Source organism: Periplaneta americana, chromosome 17 (genome assembly GCF_040183065.1).
Source record: "Periplaneta americana isolate PAMFEO1 chromosome 17, P.americana_PAMFEO1_priV1, whole genome shotgun sequence".
NCBI lineage: Eukaryota > Metazoa > Arthropoda > Insecta > Blattodea > Blattidae > Periplaneta > Periplaneta americana.
This window is the reverse complement of record NC_091133.1, coordinates 149,181-163,999: the sequence shown is the minus strand read 5'-3', so window position 1 is coordinate 163,999 and position 14,819 is coordinate 149,181. Positions and strand designations below refer to the sequence as shown.

The 14,819-nt window shown below is 34.9% G+C and overlaps 1 protein-coding gene across 2 annotated transcripts in view; it reads left to right on the top strand.

Moving 5' to 3' along the window:
* The first annotated feature begins 1,048 nt into the window (after positions 1 to 1,048).
* The window catches only part of LOC138693281 (uncharacterized), a 43,597-nt gene continuing 29,826 nt past the window's right edge, over positions 1,049 to 14,819 (top strand). For both annotated transcript variants that reach the window (XM_069817138.1, XM_069817139.1), the window contains exons 1-3: positions 1,049 to 1,150; positions 8,383 to 8,522; positions 10,438 to 10,575. In XM_069817138.1, coding sequence (XP_069673239.1) covers positions 8,388 to 8,522; positions 10,438 to 10,575 — 273 coding nt within the window. In that variant the 5' untranslated portion in view covers positions 1,049 to 1,150; positions 8,383 to 8,387. The remainder of the gene's footprint in view (positions 1,151 to 8,382; positions 8,523 to 10,437; positions 10,576 to 14,819) is intronic.

Sequence of the window (14,819 nt, the reverse complement as noted above, 5' to 3'; positions counted from 1 at the left end):
ATTCTAGTGCCGAGGTCATGGAAAGTATGGGGCTCTACCTCCATGCCCCCCCCAAGTGCCTTCATGGGGATACCTTTACCTTTTTACCTTTTTTTTACCATGTTCAATACTACCAGCAGTAGATTTTGCATCAGATATGTCTCTTCGTGAGATGAATAGGTAGTTTTGTAGCTGCCGCTCATTTGGAAGCATCATTTAGGTGTGTACTGTGTAGATGTCTGGATTTTCAAGCCTCTTGACTTTTTAATACCGGTTTTAGTATTAATTACAGCGTCTACTTCATTGTTAGAATTCATTGTAATTAAACATAATAGCATGTACAGTACACGTCTTATGAAGCTACGTGTTGACTGGAACACATGTTCTGCAACAATGATCACAGGCCTCGTTATTAACTTTAACTATAAACTTAATTGATTAATTGATGAAGTTTAGCCACATCTATGTTTCCAAGTGCATTATGTTGTTTGTTAAAAGGGCACATGTCCTACACTTCTGTTCTCTTAACAAAAATCGGATATTGAATGCCGTCTAGTTGTCACTTACAGTGGACATTTGTCGATCCTTCTAACATAAATCAATGTCTCTATGCTCAAAGAACATCATAAGCTAAGAAAGTGATTTTCGAAATAAATGTAACTTCGGCCCTCTTAACAAAGAGCTATTCATTTACATTAATGCTCGAATCTACGTAAGTATTAATTTTTGGTTCTACAGAATATATCTGTTATGGTAACAATGATTATGAGAAGAAAATATCCGTTCCGGCGCTGGGGATCGAACACGGATCCTTAGTTCTACGTACCAAGTACTTTATGTCAACATGTATGTCTAAATTTGAGTCAGGCCACAATGGAAAAAACACTAGAGGAGAGGGATTCGATCCGGTGTTGTGGATTCGTAGCTCAGACGCCAGAGCACTTGGTACGTAGAACCAAGGACCCGGGTTCGATCTCCGGCGGCGAAACGGATTTTTCTCCTCAAATAATACTTAATTTTCGAAGCATAGCCTTCACTTTCACGGCCCTTTAGATCCTAGAGCTTAGCTGTTGTAATATATATCACATAAGCAACGCTGTTGTTGCAAGAAAGTTTTGGTTGATATCCTCATAGAAATTTCGTTTGCTACAAGTGTTAACTTGTTGTAGAGGTACGTTGCAATATTTAGATATATATATATATATATATATATATATATATATATATATTAAAGACATTAGTGTAAGTTATATATTGTAAGTGAACACAGACTTGAAATATTATCATTCTAGATTAATTACGGTATATGTATTACGTCACTAGGCCCTACTTGTAAAAAAAAAAAAAAAAAGTGGACAAACCAAAAATTTATGTCATTGATTTTCTCACTTATGAATATTCGTTTTTCATCAGTCAGGAAATGTAAAAACATGGCATAACAAAAGACCACTAAGTCATAGATTCTTATATGGAAGGCAGAACAAAAGGTACGTATCCTGCTACTAACACTCATAAAAGCCTAAAATTAATTGTGAAGCTTGGGCACGCCAAGATGGAGTATATTACTGGCCACCGAACGAATATTGCAGACTGTTCTGCTTCCTGGCAGTACGATCTACTTCCACTAGATGGCTCCCCGACACGAGTAGCTGGGTTGCCAATACATGCAAACGAAATGATACTAAACGTGAAGAATGTTGCTACAGGTGGAAGGTTAGGTTAGGTTTTTATTAGGTGTGTAGTATTATTACTATGTTGGCGACACTGAAACCGACTATGAAATTAACGAAATATGGCTGCATTCTTCATTCACAGACGACGATTTTCGTATATAAGTAAAGTACCTATTTAGGGCGGGTTGGGTGGGCCCACAGCTTTCCAAGTGATCACATCTGTTTGTACCAATGAATACTTTCATTTTATAGTTTATTTCAGCGATTTTGAAAAAGGTAAAAAGTGGCGTCCCTGTAATTCACAATTACCCTTTCGTTATGTTACCTAAGTTATGATGGTATGACTGAGGAAAGAGTCTCCCACCTATTTCTATATTAGAAAATAATATGTCGGACCCGTACGCCGTGCACTATAAGTCGCGACGCTGTTATTCCCGGCGTGACTCCTCCTCTTTGCTTACGTCTTAGGAAATGAAGGCTCTATAAAGTCTAGGTAGGTAGTATCGTTCGCCACTTTTGTTCTTTCGTTGCCGAGCTACCATACGAGGAATCTATTTGCCACACCGTTAAACATTATCATGTCGTAGCTCCTATGATAATAAATCAAACGCACTGTAATTCAGCAAATAATTGAGCGGCAAATAACGTGTTCTTGTGCTTTCTGCGAACGCCAACGAAAGAGAGAAAATGGCGGGCGATTATATTAAGTATTTATCGAGCATTAAGAAATGAATAACGTCTTCATAAGCGAATCACAAGACGCACACGCTTAAATGTAGCCGACCTGCAACGCGATTGGCTGCCGGAAATTAGAGCGACGGGACTATAATATACTCAATAGTAAAACGGGCAATCTCATCCTATACGCTGCGAGGTATCATGGCGGACGAGCGCAAGGCTACTACGTGTATTAATTTACCTTAACTCTCCATAGACTAATATCACAGTCTAGTATATACAATCACGTAGCTTGAGTTGTAAGGGTGCTAGGATCAATAGACTGTGCCGGTACTATTTCGCATTGTCTGTAATGAGGCGATATTAGCGATCCTAGTGGTTAGCAACTATCTATGGATGGATATTTACTACGTATTGAGCTTCGTGACTGTATATACTATACTGTGCTAATATGATAACGCCACTCAAAAAGATCAGCAACCTTTCTCTGCGTTTGAATATCTCCGATCTCATTCTCTGTCATCCGAATCCTCTCGTAGACCGTCGGGATAGAGTGCTTTGAAGGCTGCTAAGTTATAGTAACCTGATATAGCGTAAATTTTGATTAAATCCTTGCAATAGCGTTACCAAAGAAAGGCAGACGGCTAGAATGAAGACATTCTTAGACAATTTTGAGTGTGTGCATGGCATAGCATAACGGAACAGTGTCAAAACTAACGCGACGACGTGTGTCTCGGAGCGGTACATGGCCAGTTGCGAAACCAGTTCCTTCCTGCACTTTATGTCACTTGACTTCCAATGCACAAGTAATGGTTTATGCTGGATGCAGCCCGACCACACACAACAAATGTTGTTCTCGAATTCCTGCATCAAACGTTTAGTGAAACAGTGTTGTCCCACTGCTTTCCTCATCGTCATAAATGTGGTCAAATTTGGCCACCTCACAGCCCCGACATCAATCCCTGCGATTATTTTCTTTAGGGATTCTTAAAAGAACACGTCTTCCGGCGGCATCCTTGAGATCTGGATGTGTCACATCATACAAATGGAGTCATTGTCTGGTTTTGCCTTCTTAATATAAGGAAATTCACTCTCCAATTGTGTAACTTACACGCGCGTTTAGACATTGTCGGTGAAACAAACAGGAGTCAAAATTATAATTAGTACATAAGTCTATTGGTTGTAATGTCCGTCTTTTTTCAGTCTGGAAATTAGCACAATTATCACAATGAGATATCACTAGAGGGCGGATTTATATGCATTAAAACTAGCATGCATTTAAGCAGTAAAAATGTTGGAAACAGCCTATGCTCTAAAAATTAAGAAATATGCACCAAAAAAATGTTGATTTTTCATTGAAATTCACAATTTTCTCATCATTTTCAATTAAAGTCACAATTTTCTCATACATTTATTTACGTAATAAATGTAATGAACTAATGATAAAAATGGAATGATGTTATTCTTTCATTGAATTGGTTTGGCAATTAAATTATAATTAGGCCTACTTACATAATTCTCATTAGTCATGTGCTCATGTCATTAATCAATATATTCATTATATCAAATAACATTCACCAATCACTTCATGACCATTTGATGAATTGTTTTTTTTTTTACAATACACAACTAAATATTTCTCCAAATTTTCTAGCAAAAAAAAAAAAAAAAAAAAAAAAACATTAAATTTACTGTAAGTAGTATAACAAAAATATTTACTGCAGAGTTATATTGATATTATAACTTATAATATAATAAAGATATATAATAAAATTAACTCACATTTTTGTCACACACTTGGTAGAGTACAATTTTCCCATCCGTTGATAATGTAGCATTCCCCTCAATCCACTGTTAAAGCAAATATGTTTCGCTACTTTTTTTACTTTCCCTTTACTTTATAACTGCTGTTACCTGACCCACGTAGGGCATTGTCACTACGGCCTCATAGACAAAGAAATATCGGTTTGGGTGTAAAATTATTGAATTGTCTTGAAACTTAAACTTCTGTTTTCAGTTTTATTAGATGTTATTCTCACAGTTATGGAACAATTTTAAAATTTCAACGATCACGAATGATTGTCGTTGCTTTGGAGTAGAGAGTTTCAAACAATGAATAGTTAATATTTAAATATAGGTTTAAGAAGTCATTAATTAGTAACGATCTTCGGGTAAAAAGTGTAATAATTATATGCATCCTCATGCAAATATTTTAAAAATATGCACTAACCCCTTCAATATACATTCATATGCACTATAAAGTTCCCTCGTTGATTCACCCATAGCATGAAATACAGTCCTCTCATACATGCATATGTTTAACCTTCAAAGAACGAAACATTCAAATATGTCAAAATCTGCCCTCTAGATATCACATAGGATGAAAGCCTCACGACTTTCGGCACATAAAAATATGCTAAATCTCACCTGTTAGTAGTATCTGGCGTCGTGTTTCCAACTATGCTAGATTCAAATAAAAAAAACATAGCTGCAAGCCTTGAATAAGTCACAGAACATCACTACTTCTCAGTTAAATCATTACGAAATATGCGATCGAGAAAGTAGTGTTACGGTACGTACATTGTTGAAATTAAAGCCAGGGCTACCAACTAGGAATCCCTCAAGCTAAGTGACGCAAGATGATAGCCATAGTCATATCGATTTTAATTCGGAATAAACATGCAGTGATTTTCGGGTGCTTTAAGTGTCTACAGGCTCAAAGCGGGGCATTCGTGAGTCCCGCCCATCTTCCTTCGACAGCGGGACACTACTCTGAAATGCAGGCGGTTGATATATAACGGTTGTTTCCCAATTCGTTCTCTTAATTCAGTGGTTATGATCATGAGCAGAATCTTCTTTAGTTACAAGCCGGAGCATGGGTAGGTTTGGCAATGCTGAATGGAGGAGGGTGATTCGAAAGTGATATTGATGTAATTATGCTTGCTTATTGCGTTCGTTGTACATAATGTGTATTTTTTCAATATTACTTTATGCACAAAGGTAAGATCAAGATTCAGAGTAGTGATGTAAATTATTACGGATTCGAAAATAGTGTTTTATTGCAATCAATTAGCTATACTTCAGAATTACGGCGTAAGTAGGCTACTTACATACAAAGACCGCCACTTAAAATAATTACAAAAAAACATATTTCTTTTTAGTGATAGTACAAGGGTAAATAAATAACTAAATACACAGACAGACAGACAAACATTCCTTGCACCGTAACTAATAAAATCAATAATGCAATAAAGACGTAAGTTCCTACGCAGTATTTTTAAGTTCCATTCAGTTAACAAATTTGTGGCTAGTAAATTGACAATGATTTGCCGCTTTATGTTGTTTCACCTCAGACGTGAAAGGTCTAGGATATCATATACATTTTAATTTCATGTGATTATCTGTCGTGCTTATCTATAAATATTTCAAATGCCCAGAAAGCCAGTTATAGTTTGAACTTGGCCAGTCACCATAACAATACTGTTATACTAAATTATTTGTTATAACCAAAAAAAAATATAAGTTTAAATAAATATAACTACAGAAATCGAGGTAAGAACGTAAATTATGCCAATAAAATAAAAAGGTGAATGTTACTTATGTCCCGCCCACTATAGGAGACATAGGCCAGTTTTATACTAATCCTAAACATTTAGTATAACTTGTTGCTTGTGTAGGCAGTCTTTAACATTAGATTTGCGAAAATTGGTTTATAGCGCAACATTGGCAGTGATAGAAGTGTGAAATATTCGAGTGAAATGAGCGTTGAGCGACTTTCGCCGATTTTGGAATAGACACCGACGCACTTGAACTGCCAACATAGAAAACAAAAAATCACACTCAATCGCTTTCACCTTCATCTTGACGTGATTATAAAAGCTTAAACTAATCTAACCTAAGTGCGTCGGTGTCTTCCAAAATCGACGTAAGTCGCTCAACGCTCGTTTAGCCAATATTCGTTCAGTGGGGGGTGGATACTCTACATTGACCAATAAAAAATGTAAACAGAGGAAATTAATAACATATTATAATAAAGTATGAGGCTGTAAATAAAGTTAGGCCATTATAAAGATCTATGAAAAAATGAAGAAACATACTTTCAACATAATGTGTAACAAAACAAATCATTATCTATTAAGTATGTGCCAATTAGCGTAAACTCAGAGAACTTTAAATCCTGTAAATACGAAGTGAAAAGAAACATGTTTATAACTAATTTAGTACAAAAGAAATAATATTAATAAACAAACCTTGAAAACCAACAAATTGAGTGCATGCATCTACAAATTATAAGTAATTCTGTCGTATAGCAGGCATTCCGAAACTTCAACAAACCTGCAACATTTATGGGATCACAAAACAGCTGTTTACAATGAACTAGAAAATCAACGGCGTAACTATTGATATAGCAGCGAGACCCAATAATTTGGCTAGAATTCTGATACATCACAAACCACAAGTAAAACTATAAAAATGTAGTTTATGCAATATTTAATATTTAGAAGAATTGTCAATCACTTTGTAAAAAATTGCCAAAGACTGTAGCCATATTTTTATTTGTTGTCTTGTTTTTATCGCCAACACGCACATAGTTTATAATACGTCAACAATTAACGTTTGGTACGACCGCGAACATAATTCCATCGACACACACATATTGTAACATTAATTTACAATGAAAATCAGCATTAGCACAAACACGTGTTCTGTATAGTAGGCCTCTGCTTGACAGTTAGTTACAGTGTTGCCGACGTATGGCTCCGGCTTGTAACTGAAGAAGGCTCTAATAGAACACATTGGTAGGGAATCGAATACTGTTCAAGTAAAATATAAGTACGTATTTTGTAAAGTAGAGTATCAAATAAAATCTAGTATAGACAACGAAAAAGGGAAGGAGATATAGGAACAGAGACAAAGATAGAGGCAAAAAGCTTTCTTTTCTACTAATAAGAAATTATATTTATGACACGACCATCTCACCATACAAATAGCCACTTTCTACGATAACACTGGTGGCAAATTTTCTATTGTGCGTAGGGAAACATTTTCTTAGCCAGCGGTTGGTAATGACTCTTCGTCATTGACCCATATCACGCCAGTTGTGTAGATCAATATTATTTACCAACAGAATCGTTGTCCAGGATGTCCCAGAGCAGGCAGGTCTATGCTGTGACCCACGATGAGATAATCTGATGATGGGGATTTGTTGGAATGCTGAAGGGGAACCTGAGATAGTGCAGAAATCCCTTTTCTTCTACAGTAGAGGATTTTTCGCTATAATAGTACTAAATTTGTTCCATATGCTTATGTAGCAGATTATTGGTTTCAGACGTGTTTAAAAGTTTAATATTTATTCTACTTACTTATCCTGCCATAAGGCCTTCTCTTTTACTCTGAATACAATTAAAATAACAATTACAATCTAATGTAGGGTAATTATGAAAACACTACCTAATTAATAAAGGGTAGGCCTACACAATATACTGATGAACTAATATGTTTTTTAAATAAAATAAATTACCACATAACTGTGTTAACAATTTAAATTATGGTGTTGTTATATGTGTTTATTGTAAAGTTGTTATTTACTTAATTAAAAATAACTTAAGAATTCATCAGTGAATATACACGTGTTAAAAGAGTGTATTCAAGAATGTAAGTAGACAACTTACTGTAGAAGTTAAAAACAAAGAAGAAATTAGTTACCTGTACTGAAGTGAACATTAAACGTGGAATAGGCATGTATGGATGAAGTTATTGGAGGTTGAAATATTTTCTGCTAGAGTAAGGCAACTACTTACAAGAAACTATGTTTGAACTAGTATCAGATACTGCTCAAGTATCTAGTAAGTTTGCGTCTGAATTTAATTTTATTTTGACAGTCTCTAATACTAACAGGCAGCGAATTCCAGGGTCTTGGCAGGATTAATGTGAAAGAAGATGAGTGTGGGGAAGCTTCATTTGATTTAGATCATAGCAACCTGTAATGAAAGTTTCTCAGCAACTCAGTCTTTATAAATCAGTGTCAGTTACATAACCTCAATTGTTTCAGTTGTGATGGATTTAATAGAGATGGAAATTGAGGATGATTCTCTAAAGTTGGATTCAATCAAGATGGAACCAGAGGTTGATCCGTTGGACTTACAACATGACAACACATACAGTTTAGAAGACAATAAGTCTTCGTTAGAGGTAAAGTGAAAAGTCTTCCTGTTTTTTTTTGTATTTTTTTTTTTGTCTAAAAACACCAGAGGTGGATATATTTGTTGTTGTTCTGAGTACTGGTTAAGAAAATCTTGCTTGAAAATACATATGCAGACATGGTGTAGAATATAAATCAAATTCTTGTACACACATCATAGTATGTAAATTATTTGCACACGGAACACATGGCCCATTATCAGTGATTGCCTGTGTCCGTAAGATCTTGTTCCCTTTTGCATTCAATTGTCTTAGCTAACTTGTAGCCTGTGTTGAGAGAGATAGCCAATATCGGCATGAAGAACCAGATTGAGGGCCATCAGGAATTAAGTCAATTTTAAAACAGCGAAATAAAATCATGTCGTTGTTGTTGTTTTCTAATGCCAGGTGTTTGACAATAAAGTCATTTGACCTCTTTCACTCCAATATTTTTCAAAGATATTATCATGGTCAGCCACTGAAGCACAGATTTTGAGGCGTTCCGAATCCATTTCTTGGTTTCAGTTGCACAATGGGCAGTTAGGGGACTGATATATTCCAATTTTATGCAAGTACTTGGCCAAACAATTATGGCCTGTTGCCAATGTAAATGCAGCTACAGACGATTTTCGTGGTAAATCGGGAATTAACTGTGGATTATGATGCAGAGAGTTCCATTTTTTCCCTTGTGATTGTGTTATCAGATTTTGTTTGTTGAAGTCTAAGTATGTAGATTTAATAAATCTTTTCACAGAGTGATACGTAGATTTAATAACAGGTCTGTAAGTAGCAGTGCTACCCTTCTTTGCTAAAGCATCCGCATTCTCGTTTCCCAGGATTCCACAATGGGATGATATCCATTGGAATACAATTCTTTTATTGAGTGATATTAATTGAGAGAGTATTTTAGTTATTTCTGCTGTTTGAGATGAAGGTGTGTGTTTAGAGACTATTGATAGAATAGCTGCTTTGGAGTCTGACAATATAACTGCTTTCTTAAATTTATTGATGTGGCATAGAAGATTCCTGAGACATTCACTTATTGCAACTATTTCTCCATCAAAACTTGTTTTCCATATCCAAGAGATCTATAAAGTGAGAAGAGACAGCATGTAACACCTGCACCGGCACCTTGTTCTCTGGAGATCAAAGATCCGTCGGTGTATAAATGAAGCCAGTTTTGTGGAGGGTACCTAATATTAATTGTCTCTAGAGACTATTTATTTATTTATTTATTTATTATTTTGCTAATAATTATAACATAACATATATTATATATAGAAAGAACTTTAGCTCGCCCCTGAACGAGGAGAACTCGTGCTCAGGGGCGGATTCCTGAATTGAATTTGTTTCATTATTTCAATGCTTACTTGTGATTTCAGTATTTAGTCTGTTAAATTTAGATTATATTCTATATTTAATTGAGTTAAAGGGTTTGGTTTAATTTCTAAGTTTTCTTTTAAATTTGGGATATTGATTTTCTGTTTTAATTCTTGAACCATGGATATGAAACTTTTTTGAGTTTTCGATCTACAGAGAGGACTGTCATCATCATCATCCTTCATGCATTAGGAAATTGATTCCTGTAGCAGCTACTGAAATTGGTCCATCCATCTTTTGGCTGGTCCATCCATCTTTTGGCTGGACTGTATGAATGCCAATTGTTTCCTGGTAATCTAATAAGTTTTTCATATTGAATCAGTGCTTTTTCTTCTATTGTCATTTTGATGCTGTTAATATTAGTGAGGAATCTCATAGAATCTATTGGAGTTGTTTTGATTCCATCAGTAATGAATCTCAGAGCTTGGTTTTGAACATATTCTATTTCGTTTATGAAAGGCGAAGTAATTAAAATTTCTCCGCAGTATGTCAGCAGTGGCTGTATAAACATAAATAAAACCATTTATGTTGTCATTGTGTTCCATAGGAAGGGAATTTATCGCATCTTGAAGTGACAGGCATGAAGGCATCATACGTGGACCAGACTTACGAAATAAAATCGGAGATAAAAGTTGAAGATTCTCCACTGCCTGTGAGCATTGCATTCGTGAAATGTGAAATTGATGTAAGTTGTTTACTTTCAGTATACAAGTAGTGAATTTTTAATATGTCAAAACCATTAACAGTGTATTATTATTTTTTTTTTGTTTCCAATAATTTGTGAACTTGGACAGTGTTCATTTTTAGATTTGAAATAGAATAATAATTTCCAAGTACGGTATATATTTCTGGTAGTTAACTGAGTACTATCTGCAATATATGGACAGAGTTATTGTGCCTAGGGACAGGATTTCATTTAACTTCAAAAAATGTTCCTTTCTTGTACTGGTTATGAATTACTATGCTAGACATTCATCGATAAGGTAAAGCTGATATATACGTTTATCCAAAACTCACAAAAGATTTGGAAGTTCTCTAACTGTTTTAAGAAGTAAGTGTATAGAAAGTAATAATAATAATAATAATAATAATAATAATAATAATAACAATAAAAATAATAATAATGATAATAATAAAAACAATTATAATAATAATAATAATAATAATAATAATAATAATAATAATAATAATAATAATAATATTGTTCCGGGGCCGGGTATCGATCCCAGGACCTCTGGTTGAACGTACCAGCGCTCTCCCAACTGAGCTACCTGGGAGCTCCACCCGACACCGTCTCAACTTTTCCCTTTATATCCACACAACTCGTGTGGGCTGACGAAACGCCAGGGACCCACATCGAGTGCACACAAACTCTGTGTGACTTGGAATTGTGGTTTTCTGTTAACTTACACAGTAACGTATATATTATGCAAATCTAGTCTTTCAGGTAAAGCTTCCTGTAAAGCAGATTTAAATAATTTCAAGGGAAATTTTATTTCGGATTTTGATCTGCCCTAACTCTCTTTATCTCTCACGAAACTGTCTGTTTTTTTTTTATATAATATTTTACGAACTTCCACAATCACAAATTTCAGGTTCCATCCCTCAATCCATTTCGAGATGTTAATCTTCGAAGTCCGCTGAAACTATCTGTATTACGTATTTTATTTTCTAGCTATACTGCATAAGGCCCATTTACATTTGTGTAGGGAAGGAATTTGTCGCATTTGAAATTGACGGGCATGAAGACAGAATCCATGGAGCAGAGTTGCGATATGAAATGAGAGATGTTGACCTGATTAGCGAGCTGGTATAGCGCTGGCCTTCTATGCCCAAGTTTGCGGGTTCGATCGCGGGCCAGTCGATGGCATTTAAGTGTGTTTACTTATCACACCAACCTATGTAAATAATTATTTATTAACAATTATTTCGTTCATTGAGGAGCCCAATCTAGGCTGCCCTCAATTCAGTGTCATGTATTATATTTACATATTTAGAAATAATCTGTATAGCGCTAAATGCGCTGATCGATCAATAAATTATAAAAAAAAAAGTGTGCTTAAATGCGAAAGGCTGATGTCAGTAGATTTACTGGCATGTAAAAGAATCCTGCGGGACAAAATTCCGGAATATCTGGCGGCGCTGATATAACCCCTGCAGTTGCCAGTGTCATTAAATAAAACATAAAAAAAGTCAGAGATAAAGATTGAAGACACCACTTCAGATCCTATAAGATTTCCTATGGTGAAAACTGAAGTTGGTGTAAGTGGATCAGTATCAATACCCATATACACATTAAGTATGTTAGATCTATTAACACTCTCGATTTGTATTAACTCTTTTCCCATTTTACATTACGTTCACAAATGAGACAGGTTTTCATTTTAGATTATTTTAAATAATATAATAATTTGCAAATGTATATTTCTTATAGAGAACATGGAATTGTCTCGAATACAAGGAGAAAATTGTGCATAGGGGCAGGTTTCATTCTAAATTAACGAAATGTTTGTTTTCTTGTTACTGATGTAGCAATTCCTATGATAGATATTGAACAATGAGTTCAAACAGACGTAAATTTTTATACAAAACAAACAAAAGATTTGACAGTCCTCTTACTTTGTTACGAAGTGAGGTGCATCATCTGTCGATGTGCTTTTTGTCTTCCTCTGTTGCTTGAGTTTATTGGTTTCCAATTTTAGATCTTTCTGATTAATCTATATTCGTCCATGCTGTTTATGTGCCCGAACCAAGGTAGTTTTGTGCCTTTATGTAGTTTATTATATCTTTGTCAGGAACTAAAAATAGATCCTGCAGTTAATTTTGTTCAACAATATCGACTTCAGTGGAAAAAACATGTCGAAAGGATGGATCGCACTAGATGGCCTAAACAGATTCTTACTTATGTACCAAGAGGAAAGAGGAAATTGGGAAGACCACGAAAGCGCTGGCATGAGACCGTAACAGATCCTGTAGGGTATAATACGTGACGGATATGATGATGATTATATGTTTGTTTTGAATTAGATTCATGTTGAATCTTTCGTACACTACTTTTAACACTTGGATATGAATAATTGATTAAATGGCGATCTTACTCGTGTTAATTATGTAAGCATCTGTGGCTTACAGCTGTTTCGTAACTACTTTTAACACTTGAATACAAATAATTGATTAAATGGCGATCTTACTCGTGTTAATTATGTAAGCATCTGTGGCTTACAGCTGTTTCGTCACTACTTTTAACACTTGAATATAAATAATTGATTAAATGGCGGCCTTACTCGTGTTAATTATGGAAGCATGTGTGGCTTACAGCTGTTTCGTACACTACTTTTAACACCTGAATATAAATAATTGATTAAATGGCGAGTGGGTTCTTAGGATGGTGTCAAGTAGTTACGAAACAGCTGTAACCCACACATGCTTACATAATTAACACGAGTAAGATCGCCATTTAATCAATTATTTGAATTAGATTGTTTAATTCTAATTCCAAATTTTATTGTTTACTTCATTATTATATGGAGAAAGTTACACAATTCAGAAGTGCACGCAATGTATTCTTCACCTAATATAATTAGGAACATCAAATCCAGACGTTTGAGATGAGCAGAGAATGTAGCACGTATGGGCGAATCCAGAAATAAACATAGAGTGTTAGTTAGTAGGCCAAGACGTAATAATAATAATAATAATAATAATAATAATAATAATAATAATTCTTTATTTATACTGGCAGAGTTAAGGCCATAGGGCCTTCTCTTGCACTCTACCAGGTCACAAAGTATACAAGCAGTTAAAATTTAACAAAAAGTTAAAGTGGGAGGATAAGATTAAAATGGATTTGAGGGAGGTGGGTTATGAAAGTAGGGAGTCAATTAATTGTGCTCAGGATAGAAACTGATGGCAGGCCTATGGGAGGGCGGCAATGAACTTCCGGGTTCCTTAAAAGCCATAAGTAAGTAAGTAAGTGAGTGAGTAAGTAAGTAATTTGTTATTATTCCAAATTCCTCATTTGGCATCCCTTTGTAATAAAAGTAATAATAATTTTAATAACGATATTAATAATAATTATTATTCTAATTTTCTTTATAACAGGAGTGAGTGTATTCTGTTACATACAAATCTGTGAAAATATGCCACACTATTGAGCACCATCTGCTGTCCCTTTGCAACCTAATTCACAGTGCATGTTCCATATTCAATTTTTTTTTTATAATGTTCTTGATTTACAGTTATAAAGCGCGATTAAACCTATTCTTACGGACTTCGATCTACCATAACTTTCTGTGTCTGCGACGAAACCAGTCTCTTCAATTGTTCTACAAACTTCCACAATGACGGCAAATTGCAGGTTCCATACCTCAATTCATTTGGGGTTATGAATCGTCTGAATCTGTATTACAAATTAATTTGCAAGTGTGGTGGCAGAACCTTTATTTTCTGCTATCTTATGTCAAAAGAATAAGTCGTGTGGTCTGCATCTTGAGATTGTAAAACTTTCAATAGCGAAATATATTAATATTTCAACATGTTCACTGTGTACGTCAAATATTGTTCCAAATTCTGATTACGTTTTCTACAAGCCATTTATACATAACATGCACATATTTTCACACTTGATTCCAATGCGTTACAATACAAAGAGCCTGAATTTAAAGAAGCAAGTATGAAGGACGTAAATGAATGCAGTTATGGGGATCCAATTGGGTAAAAGTCATTACAGTCTTGCTGCAAAGTTAGATTGGAATCATTAGGTTTGAATACTGAGGTGTCTGCCATGGGAAACCAATGACACTATTGGTCAATTTAAGATATCTTTATTTCGGAATATGTATGGTAAGACTTTCCTGTGTTAAATTTCAACGTACCTCGTTAACATGTTTCGACCTCTTTATGGGTCATCTTCAGAACTGTTCGTTTTTG